This window comes from Jaculus jaculus, chromosome X (genome assembly GCF_020740685.1).
Source record: "Jaculus jaculus isolate mJacJac1 chromosome X, mJacJac1.mat.Y.cur, whole genome shotgun sequence".
Classification (NCBI taxonomy): domain Eukaryota; kingdom Metazoa; phylum Chordata; class Mammalia; order Rodentia; family Dipodidae; genus Jaculus; species Jaculus jaculus.
The window spans coordinates 13,072,561-13,092,026 of record NC_059125.1 but is presented as its reverse complement, the minus strand read 5'-3'; the positions used below and the strand labels follow the sequence as shown (position 1 = coordinate 13,092,026).

Genomic DNA, 19,466 nt, shown 5'->3' with positions numbered 1-19,466 from the left:
CCAGGCCCAGTAGGTCTTGCAAGCAAGCACTTTCAACCACATAAGCATCTTCCCCAGCCCCTATGATGATTTTGATGCCTCCCATTATATCTATCTCAATGGCACTTTTCCCCATGCTTACATTCAGCACTTAAACATAATTTCTCACCAAACTGTTGAATCAATAAGCATTTTTTCCTAGTTAACTCATCCCAGATAATGCTTCTCAAGATACTATCAAGGTCATGGTGTCATGAAATTCTGTCCTACATTCTACATCCCCATCCTTTAGCCAACCCTCACATCCGAGGATTGAATTTATACTGCTTTATACTCCACCAGCCTTTTCTTAAAGTATCATGGCTCCTCTACACTAGTAGAAATCCCTTTTCACTGTGAGAAGAACACGAATATATTCAGAGGAATCCATTATGAATCAATTTTATTTATGACACAAATTTTAAGGACATAAAATTACAGCAATATTGATGGTAATACATTTTATTAGGGAAGTTTAAATATAATTACATTAGCAGATTCATTCAATAAAATGTTTAGACATATGGTTCAGCATGAATATAAATCTCATTGCTATGGTAATTTAGTATGTAAATTTAATTTGTTATGGAATATAGTCATATGCCACTTGATGGCAGGGATATATTTTGAGAAATACATCATGATGAGATGATTTCATCCTTGCATGACCATCATAGAGTAGACTTAAATGAACAAAGGCATCTATAGCTTCACTAAGCAACATGATCACCACCTTTCTGCATGTTATCTGTCATATGCAGCCTATGACTGTAAGAAAATTCAAAACCATTGCAGGTAAGTTGTTGCTGTTGTTGAAACATTGTGTAGCTAGTCCAGGCTGGCCTGATATTCTCAATTCTCATACCTGAGACTACCAATTGCTGGCATTACAATCATATACCACGAACAGAAGCAGGAATGCTAGAAGGCTGAACTGGAAAACTTTTTTTCTGATAAGCAAACAGTTGGAGGAGTGTAAAAGAAACTCTTTTGCATACTCAATTTTAGAGTACAAAGGTCCAGATGAAAAATCCTAAGGATGTGAATAAACCTGATAATGTTCCCAATTCCAATGATAGGAAGTGGGTTAGATTAGCTTTATTTAACTGAAAGAGGATTTTGTTGGGAGCAAAAATATCATTTTTCTCACAGGCTAAATCTAGCTCTAGAGTGTAAGACTGTGACTAACATCACCAGTGCCCAGTCCTCCATGGTCACAGAGCACATCCTTTTCTCTTTACACATGGTTTGAGCCCAGAGGTTGGCTCTGAAACTGCGTTGGCTTTTTTCTTTAAAAAAAATTATTTATTTATTTGAGAGCAACAGACACAGAGAGAAAGACAGATGGAGGGAGAGAGAGAGAATGGGTGCGCCAGGGCTTCCAGCCTCTGCAAACAAACTCCAGACACGTGCGCCCCCTTGTGCATCTGGCTAACGTGGGACCTGGGGAACCGAACCTTGAACCGGGGTCCTTAGGCTTCACAGGCAAGCGCTTAACCGCTAAGCCATCTCTCCAGCCCTGCGTTGGCTTTTTTTTTAATATTTTATTTTTATTTATTTATTTGCGTTGGCTTTTTGAGAAAAGGTTTCATTTGGTTTTTCCTTGGGATGAGTTGAGGGAGGCCTCCAAAACATGAATCTAGGAAACTGAGGCTGTGGTCCTGTCTGTAGCTGTGGGATCCAGGGATTATTGAGATTATTAAGAATGTAAGGGATAGGGATGGAGAGATGGCTTAGTGGTTAAGGCAGTTACCTGCAAAGCCAAAGGACTTCGGTTCAATTCCCCAGTACCCACTTAAGACAGATGCACAGGTGGCACAAGCATCTGTAGTTTGTTTGCAGTGGCTGGAATCCCTGGTGTGCCCATTATCTCTCTGTCTTTCATTCTGCCTCTTTTCCTCTGTCAAATAAATATATAAAAATAAAATAATTTTTAAAAAACAATGTAAGGGATAGTAGGTTGTGCAGCTGGCCAAAAGATCAGGGTATCTTTCTAAAAGTGAGGGATCTAAGCAGATTGGCTAGATTCAGCGAGCCACCCAGAGCAACCCTTCACCAGTGCCTAGGAACAGGGCTTAAATGTTGGTTGATATCACATCACTTCCTTGTCTGACGACTGTTGTTTAAGGAACATCATTTGGTTTAAGTCTTTTTTTTTCTTTTTTCTTTTTATTAGTTATGTACATACTCAGTGTGTAAACAGCCATGTTGGTACCATCATTAGCCTCCTCCCTGTCCCCCCCCCAAAAGGACCCTCCTCCTTGGGGAATATGGGTCTTGAATTTTGGGGATAGCCATCAGTTACGGGTAGCAGGCAATGTCTCTGTGCATAATGTCCCAACATGTGGCTCTAAAAATCTTTCTGCCCCCTCTTCCGCAAATTTCCCTGAGCCACATTAGGTTCATTTTACATCTACTTCAGTTATGAGGTCTTGGGAGCCTCTGTGTCTCTGGATAGCTGGTTTGGTGGGAGTTGAGTGTTCTCTGTGTCTATTACCATCTTGTGCTGGTACCAAGTTCACCAAAAAAGTAGACTCCTGCTCATTTCCCCAATTACTCTATGGTTTCAGCTGGGGCCCTGGTGAGGTGTGATGGGCTGACTCTCTCCTCAGGTTCTGCATTCATCTTTCCTTCCCCAGGAGGTGAGGTGTGGTTAGGCAGATGCCATCTTGACAGGAAGTCTCTTCTCGTTTAATTCTTAAAGACCTTATGTCATTTCAGATTTTGTGGACCAAGAAGCAAATAGGGGGTATGGTGTAGGTATTTACATACCAAAAAAAGAAACCGAATTTTCACTGCAAACAAATTTCAGACCAATCAGCCACATTTTGTGGTGTGGCTTTTGTGTGGATACCAAGGCATTAAACCTGGGAAGGCAGCCTTTGCAGGAAAGCACATTGCTTTAACTGAGCCATCTTCCCAGCCTCGGATTTTCAGTTTCTGTAGGCATAATCCCAAACGAAATAATACTTGGGCAAGATTTTTTTTTTTTTCGGTGATATACATGAAATGGGAGGGAAGAAACTCTCTTTGAGGAGAAATCATTTCTTAGTCCGGGTTCAATGGTGGTGTGTGTCAACGTGCTTCGCTTTCAGGCTCAAACTGGATGTCTGGAAGGTCTCTCTCATGTAAACCAGGCTGAGGAACTCCAAGGCATCTGCGCTGGCTTCAGAGCTTCCGGGTTGGAGAGCGCCTCTGGCTGCTAGGCATCTAGATGGCCTCATCCTGCAGTCATTCTCAATACCCAGTTCATTTGGTTCATTGACCACCCCTACCTACCTACCCCCTGCGAAGCAGATCAGAGAGATCAAGTGTGGAGCCAGGAGCTCTCCCACGGAGCAAAGGCACCTGGATGGTTCGGGACCACCCAGAATTTCACAACCTGTCTCCAGGGTGGGCAGAAGTGGCTTCTCAGCGCACTTCAGCTCCCCCTCCACTCAGGCTCCTCCTCTTGCTCCTCCCCGGGTTCCTCCTCTTTCGCTCCTCCCCCTCTCCTAGGTCCCGCCGCCGCGTTTTCCCGCTCCAGCAGCAGCAGCAGCTGTACGCGTCGCTGTCGCCTTCTCCTTCTTCCCTGCGCACCCCTTGGACCCCGCGCCTCACCATGCCCAACATAGTGCTCTTCAGCGGCAGTTCACACCAGGACCTGTCTCAGCGAGTGGCTGATCGTCTGGGCCTGGAGCTGGGCAAGGTGGTTACCAAGAAGTTCAGCAACCAGGAGACCAGGTGGGAGCCGCACTGGCGTTGGCGCGCGGCTGCAGGGTCGAGTCCCGGGCCCACGCGTGTACTGGTCCCCTCCGCGGACCGCCGCGCTCCCCCTTCCGGGGCGGGACGGCGGCAACGCGGCCTCGGAGCCACCGCGGCTGCGCCGGGGCACTAGTCTAGGAGGGGCGCCTGCTCGCCACCCCGGTGTTCCCTGTGCGGCCGTCCTTCCTTCCGCTAGCCCAGCCTCCAGCTCAGGGACTTTAGCGACCTGTCGACCCTCAGGAGTCCCCAAAGCCTCCCCTATAGCGCGGCCGGGCCTTGCTTCCCTAGTCCGGAAGGGCAACATGGGGGCAGTCACAGATCGTTAGATTATGGAGGTAGCCAGTGGGAACCGCATCCATGCCCGGACCGGTGGGGAACATCTGTGGGGCCGCCTGTCCCAGTTCCGCGCCTCTGAAAGGCTGAACTTCAGACCCGTGCATGATACGAAAGGTTCCCTATACGACTGGTGCACTGGGCTTATCAGTGGACCTTTCAAACATTACTTCCCCTTGTCTGCCCCGGAGTCTCATATTCCAAGCGCGAGATCGGTGTTCTACCTGCTGCCAGGTGACTCCCTGGAGCCGCTGTGCCGGGCGCTGGCTTATCCAGAGTGGTGGGATTGTGCCAAAGTTGGAAAAAGCGAGAGACAGCAGGACGCACGTGCTGAGCGCCCCTAGACTTCCTCTAACTGCTGCTGCGAAGATCTTGGACTTGTAGTTTCTTTGTGTTTGTGTAGTTAAATGGTGTGGGTGTAAATTTCCACCCATTTCTCCTATGCGCACGAGGTTGTCGCCAATGCTCTGTGAGGTTAGGCAGTGACTCTCCTTGGAAGCTGGGCTGGGGTCTTATTTTTTCCACCTGACCATGTCTACAAAGTCCTTTGAGCAGTTTCAAGTATTCTTCCTCCTCCCTCTTCTATATCTAGTACAGTTAACTGTACACAGTGACAGAAAACCATTCTATCCTTGGCAAAGTTCCAATTCAATCAACGATTTTAAGAAACGGTGTTGGAACAGTTGGATAGCTACATGCAAGAAAATAACCTCCGCCCATTCTTCCCAGTGTTTACAAAAATTAATATGAAATGGATTTCAGAATGAAATGTAAAATCTAAAACTTCATACTTTCCAGAACAATGTGCAAGCTTTGGGTTAAGCAAAAAATGTCTTCGTGAAGAGCTATGGGTTTTGTTGTAGGATTCTTTTTCTTCCGTTTCTTTCTTTATGAGACAAGGTTTCACTATGTATCCTAGGCTGGTCTTGAGCTCAACTATGTAGTCCACATTGGCCTGGAATTTGCCACAATTCTTCTGCCTCCACATCCCAAGTGCTGGGATAACAAGTGGGCATTACCAAACCAAGCTAGGTTAGTTAGATTAGTTCGGATGGCAAATATGCATTTTCTTAAACAATCAGCATTTATGCTATATGAATCCTATGTGATCCCCCCCAGATCGTAAATTCAATTTACACAGCTCAGATGACAATAACCGTAATGAAATATTACAGATGTAAAATGGCATTACTCTGTGTGAGTGGGTGGGTGTGTATGTGTGTGTAAGTAGAACTCAAGCTAAAGAATGCCACTTTGAGGCCGGGGGTGTAGCTCAGTTGGTAGAACGCTAAATGGTTAGCATGCAGGAAGCACTGAGTTCGATCCCCAGCACCCAATTAAAGTGCATGCCTGTCATCCCAGCAGTTGGGAGGTGAAGGCAGGAGGAACAGGAGTGCTAGATCTTCCTCATCCAAATAATGAGTTCAGGGTGAGCCTGGGCTACATGAGACCCAGTCTAAAAAAAAAGGCTACCTTATAGATTTTTTATTTTGTTTTGTTTTTAGCAGTGAGGAAACCTAAATCCGTGTACATGATAGGCAAGCAGGCTCAACTGCTGATGTATACCTCCAGCCCCCATTTTTGTAGCATCTAATGCAGGGAGGATGGGTATCCAAAGACTTTGGAGAAAGACTGAGCTAGGTTTGGGTATTGCAAAATTTTGCCAGACTTATCCAAGTTTCAGTATCTTTAAGAACACCAAAAGAGTAAGAAGAGTCTTTCTTCAGAAGTTATTGTTCAAAAAAATGTGTCATCATATACATAAAGGAGACATTTCTGGGTAGTGTAGTTTTAAAGCAATTAGTGTTGACCTTCCATTTTACCTCAAAGTACTGCCATCCTTAGCTGTAGAGCATGGATAATCTAGACCAGTTCAGGTTTAGAATGCTGCTAAAAATACTGTATGGGCTACTTGCTGAAATTCGCTCAGCCATTCAAGTTTGATTGCATATACATTTGTTTTATTTAGAAAGCAACTCATTTTATTTGATTTTGAGTATTTTTAATGTCTGCTTGGTAACTAAAAATCATAAGGTGTGGTAAATTTCTTCAAATTGCTGATTATCATGCTTCTGTCTCACTAGTGTTAGCATTAGAGTACATTTCATGTTTTAACTTATATAACTATATTTTATGTTTCTAGCTTATATAGTTATGTTATAAAGTTTCAACTTTATATAGCTACATTTTATGATGTTTTTAATTTCTGTAGCTACATTTTACACTTTTAGTTTATATGCCTATATTTTAGGATTCTAGGTGGAATGTAAAAGGTCAGCCTCCTGATTTTTCCCCATGAGCTGGTCAGGAGCAGAGGTTGAGTTTTACAAACAGTCCTCTGTTCCAAGTATTGTGTTACTAATCAGTTTTTACTGTGTGGCTCTAGAGATGAGAAACAAAAGGGCAAAAGGAAAAGAAAACTGGTTCAAACTATATAAATGGCTTCTTCTCAACTGTCTCTCTCTTAGTAAGGACCAGAAATCTGGACACTGTGTTCTGGTTATCATTCCCGTTCTCTCAACTCCCTGCATTCTTAAATGCTACTTAACTGGGCCTGACGTCTCCTGCTTTTAGTTTCTCATCTCTAAATGTGTACTAGGAAGAGAGCATTCCAGCTTCAGTGTAGACCCTGACGCTCCCCCGCTGACTTCCTACAGAAGCATCTGTGATGGTGTGATAGCATCTGCAGGTCTCTCTTGTAATATTTTACTCTGATCAGTTAACTGCAGCCAGCATTCTCAGCTCTATCATGGGACCCAAAGTTCTGGTTATTGCCATGTAACAAGTCACCCACATTCAATGCTTAAACATTCACCTTTTTATTTGGCTTGTTTCTGTCTCTGGTGGAGGCAGCTGAGTTTGGTACTTGGGCTGCAGAGTTTATTTGCAAAGATGGTTCACTCACTTTGCTGGTAAGTTCAGTTAGGTTTTGTGTGGAAGCTTGGTACAATTCTAACCCTTGTAGCATGGAAGCTGGACTCCAGGAGAGAAGATTTTAAAAATGGTGACAATAGGAACTAACAGCTACCAGACTTGGGATTAGAAGTTGGCATAATATCTTTTCTTGAATATTACATTTGTTAAACACAGTGCCCTCCCAGATTCCAGGGAAGGTACTCAGGTCTCAGAAAGGGATATGGGCTGTAGTTCGTGATGGCATGAGTGGTAATCTGTGGCCATGTTGCAGTTACCATAGCCACTGAGCCTTTTTTTTGGGGGGAGGGGTAAGGAAAGATCCTCTGGCTGACCTTGTCTCCACAACCTGCTATAGGCTTACAATACATATCAGTAGGGACTAGAAGCAGGACTGGCTTTAGAAGAAGCATTGCCGTGGTGTGTTCTGTACACTGCTGGACTGCAGTCACAGAAAGATTGCAGTTCTTAAGTGAGGAAAGGCAGGCCAAAGAATGTGATCTTGTGGGGTAAACAGTCATAAGATCAGGAGTTGGGAAACTTTCTGTAAAGGGCCAGATAGTAAATATTTTAGGCATTGCTAGCCGCATGGAGGCTCTGCTGCCGCTGTATCTTGCAGTTCTGTAAGCTAGGTATCCTGCTTGGGTCAGCAGAACAATCTTCCCTCCTGAGGCCCTATGGGAAAGTTCATTCCCTTGTGTGCCCCAGCTTTCTAGGCAGCCCATAGCCCTGGGCTCTTGTTACCTTAAGCAGCAGGTCATCTGTCCAACCCTGCTTCAGGCATCCCATCTCTTTTTGACTCCGCTCTCTCCTGTCTCTTCCATTTTGAAGGACCCTGGTGATCACATTGGGGCCATTTAGATAATCAAATCTAACCTTCTGTTTTATGGTCTGCTGATTAGCATCTTTAATTCTATCTGAAGATATCCCCGCCCCTTTACATGCGCTCTGACATATCCAAAAGATCAGGGCGTAGATGTCTTTGGAGGGGCACTATTCTGCCTACCATACCAAGTAAGGTAGTGCTCCTTATTTTATCAATTTTACCAACCTGTGAGCCATGGAATGTTTGATTTCCAAATTTAGTCTATCCTATACTTGGTGTAATGTTTACAAAGAAGTTATGTGAATTATTTAACACTCAAGTCAGACTCACATTAGGAGGAAGTGTGCTTAGCATCATATTTTTCGGCTAGCTTTTTAGTTTTCAAAAAATATAATCACTTGGGCTGGAGAGATGGCTGAGCGGTTAAGCGCTTGCCTGTGAAGCCTAAGGACCCCGGTTCGAGGCTTGGTTCCCCAGGTCCCACGTTAGCCAGATGCACAAGGGGGCGCACGCGTCTGGAGTTCGTTTGCAGAGGCTGGAAGCCCTGGCGCGCCCATTCTCTCTCTCTCCCTCTATCTGTCTTTCTCTCTGTGCCTGTCGCTCTCAAATAAATAAATAAAAAATATATATATAATCACTTGTTCTTTATAACTACGCATGCTAAGCTTTGGTTATGTATCCCAGTCCTCTAGTTCCTTGCCCCTTGGCCGTGCTTTTACCCTCCTGCCTCCTGCATTTCTCCTTGAACTTCATATCTGCTTAAGATCTGCTGCCTTCCCTACACTTCTCCCTTGAAGCCATTTTTCCTCTTCATCTCAAAGACCCGTTTTCTAGACTCCTGACATCTATAGCCACAATAACACATGCATATAAATGTTCTAATCTAAGCTCCACATATGAGAAAAAAACATGCAATGTTTGTCTTTTTGTGCCTGGATTATCTCACTCAATTTTTCCCTTCCAGATATTTGCCAGCAAATTTCATTTCTTTATGGTTTCATTATCCAATCATCTGTTGATGGACATCTAGGCTGGTCAATTTCCTAGCTATTGTGAATAGAGCAGTAAAAAAAAAATCATGGATGTGCTAGCATTGCTGTCATAAAGAAGGACAGAAATGGAGAGAGTCTTTTGAGTATATGCCCAAGAGTGGTATAGCTGGATCATATGGTAGTTCGATATTTAGCTTTTTATGAAACACCCACACCAATGTCCATAGTAGCAACATAAGTTTATACTCTCACCAAGAGTGAATAACGATTCTTTTCCCACACCCTCACCAGCATTTGGTTTCTTTTATTATTTTATTTATTTATTTATTTGAGAGTGATAGAGAGAGGAAGGAGGGGGAGAGAGAGAGAATGGGTGCGCCAGGGCCTCCAGCCACTACTAATGAACTCCAGACACGTGTGCCCCCTTGTGCATCTGGCTTAGGTGGGTCCTGGGGAATCGAGCCTTGAACTGGGGTCCTTAGGCTTCATAGGCAAGCGCTTAACTGCTAAGCCATCTCTCCAGCCCAACATTTGGTTTCTTGATGATAGCTTTTCTGACCAGAGTGAGATGGAATCTCAAGTTGTCTTGATTTTCATTTCCACGGTGGAGAAGAATGTTGAAAATGTTTAAAAATATTGATCGGCCATTTGTATTTCTTCTTTTGAGAACTCTATTCACTCCTTGAGACTCTCTTTTAATTGGGCTTTTTTAGAGTTCCTTTTATCCTTGTCGTCCTGAGGACTGTACTATTAGCATTTATAGCAGAGAACATGCCTAGCAAGTGCTTTGTCAAGGCTGACTTCTCTCCACAACCCAAGGCACAAAGCAACTTCCTTCCTCCCTCCCTTTCTTCCTTCCTTTCCTTCCTTCCTTCTTTTCTTCCTTTCATCCCCCTTTATTTCTCTTTTCTCTCTCCTTCCCTCTTTACCTTTCTTTTCCTTCCCTCCCCTCCCTTGATTTCTTCTTTCCTTCTTCTACACTCCTCTCACCTCCTCTTTCCTCTCTCCCTCCGTTTTCCTTCCTTCTTCCCTTTCTCCCTTCTCTCTCTCTTTCTTTCTGTCTCCCTCTGTCCCTTCCTTCCTTCCTTCCTTCCTTTCTTCCTTCCTTCCTTCCTTCCTTCCTTCCTTCCTTCCTTCCTCCCTCCCTCCCTCCCTCCCTCCCTCCCTCTCTCTCTCTTTCTTTCTTTCTTTCTTTCTTTCTTTCTTTCTTTCTTTTTTTTACTGAGGATAGAACCCTAGCCATCTCTCCAGCCCCTTTACAGCCTCTTACCTTGAGAATTCAGAAAACTAGGGTTTTAGATGTACCTTAGTGGTTAAGGCACTTGCCTCCAAAGCCTAAGGAACACAGTTCAATTCCCCAGGACCCACAAAAGCCAGATGCACTAGGTGGTGCATGTGTCTGCAGTTCGTTTTCAGTGGCTGGAGGCCCTGAACTGCCATTCTCTCTCCCTCCCTCCCCCCCCCCTCTCTCTCTCTCTCTCTCTCTCTCCTCTCTCAAATAACTAAACATATCAATTATGTTTTTAAAGTAGTACATGAGAAAATAAAGACGTTGTACAGAAGCAAAAGTGTCACTTACATGATGTTCAGATTGTTCCAAAAGTTTTCTAAATATCAGAACAGGTCTGCCTTTTCAAAGCAAGTGTTTGAGCAGGTCTGACCATGTCTTTGGTTCTGTGGTACCTTGTAAGGGGTATGCCTGAGCACATGGTGGTATTTTGATTCTCTTCACATACTGGTCACATGTTAGGGCTGGGATAACTCTCAACTTCAATATCCAGAATATTATATCTGCAAGCACATCAGTTTTCAGACATACATTTTTCAGATACCAGCACCCACTAACTCTTTCTCAAGAAGCTACAGGATGGCAGCCAGTGCAACAAGGAAGCACACCATAAAAAAGAGGATATGCAGAACATGGTAAATCCAGTGCAGGAGGGAGATGAAGGGAATCCCCAGACAGCAGCTGGCCACAAGCAGTTCATCCAGCTCTGCGAGGGACATCTGCAGGATGGTGCCATTGCGATGGCACTGGGAAATTGAAATTGTGTATGTGTGCGTGTGTGTGGAGTATGTGTGCAGTTGTGTACACACTTTGCATACATGTGTAGAGGCTGGAGGAGAACATAGGATATCTTCTGATACTATTCTTTCACCGTATCTCCCTCAGACAGAGCCACTCACTGAACCAGAAGCTCCCCAGATTTTAGTTAGGCTGGTTGACCAGGTACTCTCTTATCATCTTATCTCCCCTAGCACTAGCATTATAGTCATGTGTGCACTGTCCAGCTTTTCATATAGGTGCTGGGTATTGGCCTCGGGTCTTCATCCATGCACAGCAAGCCTGTTACTTGCTAAGACATCTTCCCAATCCCCCAGAGACCAAAATTGTTAATGAAGCATTTGGGGTGGAATCTAAATGTTGTACTTGGGAAATTTAGCAGAGACCAAGGTAAGATGATTGCATCCAGGGAAAACACACACACATGTGCCCGCGTGCACATGCACGAAAGGAAAATGTGAACATTCATTTATGTTTACTTCTTGGCTCAGCTCTGAACATCATTTATGGAGGTAAAATGTAGCAGTCGATCTTCAGTATGAATACTGCTCTATTTTGGCATGATGGAGAGACATGAAAACGAGATGTGTAATGGGACAGAGAGGAAGTATTGCTAAATGCTCACCTTCCATAGTGAGAAGTCAATCCATGGTGCGTCATAAATTCATGACCTAGCCTGTCTCACATTAGCTAGAGACATAGAAGTCAACCCATTTAGAACAACCTTGCCAGAGGCTGAAGAGATAGCTCAGTAGTAAAAGGTGCTTGCCTACAAAGCCTTATGGCCCAGTTTAATTCCCTGGTACCCATGTAAAACCTGATGCTACGCAAAGTGGCACATGTGTCTGGAGTTGGTTTGTGGTAGCAAGAGGCCTTTGTGTGTCCACATTAAAATTTCCTCTTCTCTCTGCTTCTCTCTTTTTCTTTCTGCTTGCACATAAAAATATTTTTAAAAATCATACCAAAAGTTGAAATTGATTGCTACTGGGCTGTTTCTGTTATAAGCCTTTTTGATTGTATGTGTGTGTGTGAAAGAGAGAGGGAGAGAGAGAAAGGAAGGAAGGTAGGTAGGAAGGGTCTCACTGCAGCCCATGCTAGCTCAGAACTCACTCTGTAACCCAGACTGGCCAGGAACTCACATTACTCATCTTGTCTCAGCCTCCTAAGTGCTGGGATTACTGGTATGAACCATCATGCCTGGCTGATGATTTGAAAATTTAAAGTATTATTGATGTATAACTCTAATAAAAATTAAATTACTACACAGAGAGTATTTTACTGAAAGGAGTTATCATAGTAGACCTGGGACTTAGAAAGACCTCCTTGTGAAGTCAGCCCTTGTGGGAACATAGCTCTTACAAGGATTCCCACACTATTCCTTGGTGAGAATGGTTCTCTGTGTGTAAGCCTTTAGCTGCTGGGAAACAATGTGGCTTACACTGAACCTCTGCTTGCAAGTCTAGTATTTGGGTACACATTCCAGGCATGTCCAGCCTGCAGGCCACATGCTTGATAGTCCAGCTATGAATTTTGTCCAGCACATTTGTAGAGGATAACGTCCCAGCACCATGTCAAAAGGTTGGGCAGATATGTGGATGCACATGTAGCCAGCCCCCAGGAAAAACCCTGCGGCCTGAAGGAGTCTCTAAGACACTTTCTTGGTGGGCAACACTCCACACTTGTCACAGCTCACTACTGGAACCTTTGAACTGGAATTCTGGATGTCCCATAGGAGTGGACACTTAAAGCTCATGCATAGTTTTCCCCAACTGTCATGCATTTTCCTTTGCTGATTTTTTTGTGTGTTTCTGTGTGATTTTGTGTGTATATGTCTCCATGTCCATATGTGTGAGTGCAGGTGCATGCATGCCACATGTATGGAGGCCAAGGGACAACATGGTGGTGTTGGTCCTTGCAATCCTCTTTGTGTGAAGCAAGGTCCCTTATTCACCACTGCACTTGACAGACTAGCTGGCCTATGAGCTTTGAGGTGATTTTTCTGTCTCTCCCTCCATTTTTGCTGTAGGCATTCTGGCATTACAGGTGCTAGTACTACAGCTTCTGTCTTCACAGGAGTTCTGCAGGTCCAAACTTAAGTTCTGGAGCTTGTGAGACAGCACCCTCCTCCTACCCCTCTGCTGATTTTGCTCTGTGTCCTTTCCCTCTCCTAAGTCATATTCTTAATTGGCTATAGGCCCGCTTCCATGATTGCACCTACCTGATGGATCACCAAACTTGTGACCTCAAGGAATCCAAAGACATAGGTACAATAGATATTAATAACCTTCTTCTTTTGTAGTGTTGAGATCGGTGAAAGTGTGAGAGGGGAAGATGTGTATATCATCCAGAGTGGCTGTGGGGAAATTAATGACAACCTGATGGAGCTGCTCATCATGATCAACGCATGCAAGATTGCCTCCTCCTCCAGGGTGACCGCGGTGATCCCCTGCTTCCCTTACGCCCGGCAAGACAAAAAGGACAAGGTAGGAGAGGTGTGTCCCGCCTTAGAAACCTGCTGTGGGTCACCTACCATCTTGATTAGAAGATCTGGAAAGGTTGGCCTTCTAGTTAGTAATCACATAAATATATGTACTCACCTTGGCTATTACACATTTGGCATTGAACCCACTAGAGCATTCGTATAGATAGATATCCAAACAAGTGACATATTTTTACAGGTATTAAGAGTCCACTACTGGGGCTGGAGAAGTGGCTCAGTGTTTGCCCTTCAAGTATAAACACCAGAGTTCAGATCCCCAACACCCATGCCAATGATGAGTGAGCCTGGTGGCCCATTACTTGGGAGGTAGAGACAGTGGTTCCCTGGCTGAATGAGTGAGCTCTAAGTTCAAGTGACAGACTCTTTATCGGTAAGTAAAGTGGAGAACAATTGAGGAAGGCATTCAATGTCAAATTTGACCTCCATCATACATACACGTATATGCACCCATAGATGTGCACGTGTTGATTTTTCCTGGTAATCTTGGTGGAATCATTGTGTATCTCTGGGATGGTGGAAAGAGGTAAACACCCACATCACACATACACATGTCTGTTCAATGAATATAATCCATGCTGGAGACCATGTACATCATCGCTGGAGTGAGGCAAGGTGAAGGTCCCGTTTACAATACTGTGTCATAGTTTGGCAAACTGTTTCCAAGGGGAGATTCTTGGTCAAGAGTCCCTAGTGTGTCTGTCTGCACTGAGTCTTAAAATGCAAGTGAATCTACAGTTCTCCTAAAAGCAATACTGTATCTCTTTAGCTTTTTAAATTTTTCAAGATTTTATTTTTTATTTATTTATTAGAGAGAGAGAGAGAGAATGGGTGCACCAGGGCCTCTAGCCACTGCAAATGAACTCCAGATGCATGCACCACCATGTGCATCTGGCTTATGTGGGATCTGGAGAATCGAACCTAGGTCTGTAAGCTTTGCAGACAAGCATCTTAACCGCTAAGCCATCTCTCCAGCCCCTCTTTAGCTTTTTAAAGACAACAGTATCAGTGTTGGTTAATGGTCCTGTTAACAATGTTTCCGTTAGCAGAAGCTGTGTTAGATTTCAGGAGAAGTTGAAGAGCAGTTGCTCAGCCATTGAGATATATCAAAGAAGGTAGAGTTGAGGGGAGCTGTAAAGGAGCTTGTGCCAGTTGGTTAGGGGTGCCATCACAAAGAATGTTAGATGAAAGATCAGGAGATTGCTCTGTCTCTGTCTCCATTTGGCTTCTCTTCTATGGCTGCGTCTCCTCTGCCATCTGTCTCTTGATTTTTCATTGTTAAGGTCTGATCCCAATATCTCCCTGAATTTCAATCCCAGCCTCTTCAAGAGTGCTTTACAGACAATGCTGGACACAGCTTGTCACTGATTTTCTCATTAATCATGGGATCTTCAGAAGTCTACTCAGCACGTGAGAGAGGATTTTCCTTACATTACATTACAAGGGTCAGCCTATTGTTTGTATAAGTGACTACTTTTTAAACTTTTGATTGACAACCTCCATTCATATACACAGTGAACGCTGCTAAAATCCTCTCCACTGAATCCCGTCTTCTTTCCAACTAGTCCTTCTTCTGTTCTGATGCAAGTTTTTGGCTCTCATGTTGTGCAGGTCCTTTGTAGATAGCATCAGCCACTGTAAAGTCATGAATTCAACAGCCACTTAATGCCTGGAAGACAGTATTTCAAAGCACTCCTCCCTTATTTTGGATCTCACATCCTTTCCACAATTGTAGCTACCTCTGTGCCACAGTAATAACAGTGGACAATACATGTGACTAGTGGCTGGCCAGATTTTGTTCATGAGCCATAGTACTCAGGAGCGTGCTGGATAGATTTTATGGTGAGATTGGTGTTCACTAGAACAAAGGATCTGAGGCTGTGACTTAAAACAAAGGAGTTTTTTTGGCTGGAGGATGTTCACATGTTGGAGAAAGGATCTGTCCACATGCAGAAAGGACATGCATGAGCGAGGATCAAGAGGGTGGGAAAGGTCTAAGCACGTTCTTTTCTAACAACTCATTCATTCATGTACGAACTAACCCACCTGAGAGACCAGCATGGATGCTAAGGGTTGTCCCCCATGACCCATCCTTCTTCTATGAGGACTCACGTTTTTGGCATGTGTGTGGTGTGTGTGGGCGTGTGTGTACAAATGGCTGCTCAAGCACATGTGCACTTGCATGCATGCCTTCAGTCACTCATCACCTTTGTGAGTGGGTAGAGTGTGTGCATGGTGTATGCACGTGCGTATGTACGCGTGTGCACCTCATGTGCGTGTGTAGGAGGCCAGAGGAGAATGTCAGGTGTTTTGACTACTCATCTGTGTCTTTCCTTAACATGGCGTTTCTCCCTCAGCCTGGAACTACTGTCAATCAGTGAGTCTCTGTGATTCTCAAGTCTCCACCCCCCGCAGACTGGGATTACAGATACACATGCCCACATCCAGCTTTTTATGTGGGTTCTGGGGAATCAAACTTGTAATCTCTACCCTGAGAAACCCTTATGCTTAAGCACAAGTGCTCTTAACTGCTGAGCCAACTCCGCAGCCCCACTCCTTTCTAACATAAGTTCTTTTAGTGGACCCAGAAATGATTGTGGACAGCCCAGACTGTAAGTGTGAACCCATGGCCTCCCACATGTGATTTATACAGCTTCTTTTATTTTAGCCTAGATTTAGAAGTTTTATGTGGTATTCTTAGCTGCTAAACTTCAGTTTTTAAGTTTAGTGCCACCAGCGTGGTCTTTTCTAGTTCTTGCTCCCATCTGTGTTTCTCCAGGATTGTTCTGTATTTCACCCTATCCACGTCACAAAAGAGCTAGCTGCCACTTTTTGGTGTGACAAGAGGTTTAGTAATTCTCACTGTTTGCTTTTCTGTGTACATATATGTGTGTGTGGTACATAAGCATGTGTGTTTATATGTTCATATGTGTGAGTGTGTGTGTGCATGGAACCCGACATTGACATTGGCTGGCATTCCCCAGTCACTCTTCACCCTGTTTGTTTGTTCCAAACGTGAAGCTCACGAATTTGACTATGCTCCTAGCCAGCAAGTCCTAGGCATCCTCATATTTCCAACTTCCCAGAACTGGGATTGTAGATGCACCCTGCTGTGTTCACTTTTTTTTTTTTTAACTTTTGGTGCTCAGCATCTGAACTCAGGTCCTCACGCTTACATAGTAAGCACTCTACCCACTGATCCATCCCCTAGCCCTTCACTGTGTCTGTCTTCAATCAAATTGTTTCTTTTCCAATAGGCTTCACATTTTGTTTGACCCTGGTATGTATACACATACATACATACATACATACATACATACATACATACATACAGTATCTTCTTATGTCTATATCTCATATCTTCTTCAGTACATTATTCCTTGTATCATCACAGAGCACCTTGAGTGACTTGTAGCCCCAAATTCCGCTTGAGGCACATACATTTTTATTGGCCTGTTCATCCAGAAGTAACTATTTTCTAAGGTTGTATTTTCTATTATTTTTTTTCTTTTCAAGGAAGCATTTTCAACTTTTCTTATTCTCAGGGAAGCATACACGCGGAAGTCCCTAGTACTATGTGGCTCAAACATTTCTGGGTTCTGACGTCACATCCCCTTGCTGCAGGTGCTTTAGGATTCTAAACGTGTACCACTGTGTGAACAGCTTTACATGGTTTCTGGGCATCTGAGCTTCAGTCAGCAGGCTTGCAGAGCATGCACATATAAACACTTAACCATCTACCCAGACCCCTAAAATGACATGAGACATTTATTTCTGAGCCCTGTGCCATCATTTCCCACTGTGTGTGGCGGGGGTGGGGGGCGAGTGAGGACACCACTCATGATGCCTTTTTGCTATTCTTAGGCAGGCAGAAAGCCATGAGCTATACCTAATCTCTGAGCCCAGACAGAAAATTCTCACTGGCTACTGAAGGAACTCTGAGCATACCTCCCAGGGCTTTCTATTGCCCCTTTATCTTCACTTGGGGTTCTATTGGCTGTGACCTCTAACGACACAATTCAATTCTTAGAAGTACCTGTAAAGATGGCCAGGGAAATCTCAAGACCTTAACAATCTTCAAAACTTGTTTCATTTCTTTCTGACCTGACTCTCCTTTTTAAGCCTGTATATCTGGCACAGGAGTTTATTTTGGATTTTTCATATATATATCAGAATCCAGGAGTAGATTCTTACAGGGAAGAAATATTTTTACAAATTATGGCACCAATACAATGTAATATTCACTTGAAAAAAGTGACAATAGTATGCTAGGTGACGGCTTAGCAGTCAAGAGCATTTGCTTGCAAAGCAGTGCATGCATCTGTGAACCCACCACATCTACAACAAAGGGAGGTAGAGCAAGGAGAATCTGATGTTCATGGGCCAGCAAGACTGGTGCTAGTTTGCAGTGGCAAGAGGTCCTGTCTCAAAGAAGATGGAAGAGATGGGCTGGAGAGATGGCTTAGTGGTTAAGCACTTGCCTGTGAAGCCTGAGGACCCTGGTTCGAGGCTCGATTCACATTAGCCAAATGCACACGGGGGCGCACGCATCTGGAGTTCATTTGCAGTTGCACACCCATTCTCCCTCTCTCTCTGTGCCTCTTTGCTGTCGCTCTCAAATAAATAAATAAAAAATTTTAAAAATGCAAAAAGAAGATGGAAGAGGATACTCACCCCCAACCCCTCAACACACAAAAAATCACACATAAGTAAATTTTAAAAGGTAACCATAATGTCATAGTTATTACAAAAGATATGGTGGCCTGAGCTCTAGAGTTGCAACTTTTCAGTGAAGTGAACTCAGATTTGGATTCCAACACCATTATTTAGTTAGCTTGTCCTTTGTGAGATATTTAAATTCTGCATTCTCAGTTTCCTATTTTGCATGTGATGACAGACAATATTAGCTACTCTTTAGGCAGTATCTAGCATATAATGCCTGAGTGTACAAACTTTCTGAAAAGAACTGAATATGAAGTGTTTGGGGCTTTGTGGAACATTGGGTTGTTGTTCTATTAGCTCAACTGCTTCTATTTTAGTGTAAATGCTGCCATAGCCAATATGTAAATAAATGATGTGATTGTGTTTCAATCAAACTTCATTTGTGGGCTGGGGAAATGGCCCAGTGTGTAAAATGCTTGCTATGCAAGCATGAGGACCCGATTTCAGATCCCCAGCACCTCTGTGAAAGTCAGGCATAGTAGTATGTGACTGACATCCCAGCATTTGAGAAGCAGAAACAAGAGACTTGCTGGCTAGCTTGTCTAGCCCAATTGGTGAACCCTAGGTTTCATTGAGAGTCTCTGTCTGAAGAAGTAACAGGGACAGTGATGGAGTAAGATACTTGACCTCCACCTCTGGCCTCCGCACACACACATGTACATGCGTACCTCCCCACACACATATAAACATGTGCACACACATTCATACATATACACAAAACTCTAAATCTGAAAAATAAATATTAATATTCTAATAGCACAAAATATCATTTCGCTTTTGTTTTCTAACACATTATAAGTGTAGAGACCTTCCTTAGCTCAAAAACAAGCCACAAGCAAGTTTGGTCACTGAGCTGTATCTTGCAGGCTCCTGCTGTAATTGACACTCAGTAATTGCTAGTTCTCTTCCCTGGTGAGAAGAGTAGGTTGTGGGCGAGGCAGGGAGTAATTACTTTTGACAGAGGGAAGGATTGTCAGCCTTTTTTTTTGCTTTTTTACAAAGTCACTTGTAAGGTTACATTTTCATTTTGATGATAAACTATTGAAACACACACACACACACACACACACACACACGCACACACACATATATGTGTATATATATATATATATATATATATATATATATAGAGAGAGAGAGAGAGAGAGAGAGAGAGACATCTATAATCTCATTCTTTTTAACTTGTCAGATTTACAGTTCTAGCAGGAAAGTAATGCATCGAACACAGTTTGAAATACCCAGGAATCTTTGTCATGACTGAGCTGACTTGGAAAACATTTGGTGTTTATACGTTTTTCCATAGAAGATTCAAAGTTTTAGATTTGGCTACTGGATATTGACACTTTCTTTTATAAC

The 19,466-nt window shown here is 43.6% G+C and overlaps 1 protein-coding gene across 2 annotated transcripts in view; it reads left to right on the top strand.

Moving 5' to 3' along the window:
* The first annotated feature begins 3,507 nt into the window (after positions 1-3,507).
* Positions 3,508-19,466, top strand: part of Prps2 (phosphoribosyl pyrophosphate synthetase 2) — a 37,638-nt gene continuing 21,679 nt past the window's right edge. The window contains exons 1-2 of one of the 2 annotated variants that reach the window (XM_004663706.3): positions 3,508-3,741; positions 13,191-13,383. In XM_004663706.3, coding sequence (XP_004663763.1) covers positions 3,620-3,741; positions 13,191-13,383 — 315 coding nt within the window. In that variant the 5' untranslated portion in view covers positions 3,508-3,619. The remainder of the gene's footprint in view (positions 3,742-13,190; positions 13,384-19,466) is intronic. The other variant, XM_004663707.3, reaches the window with a different exon arrangement.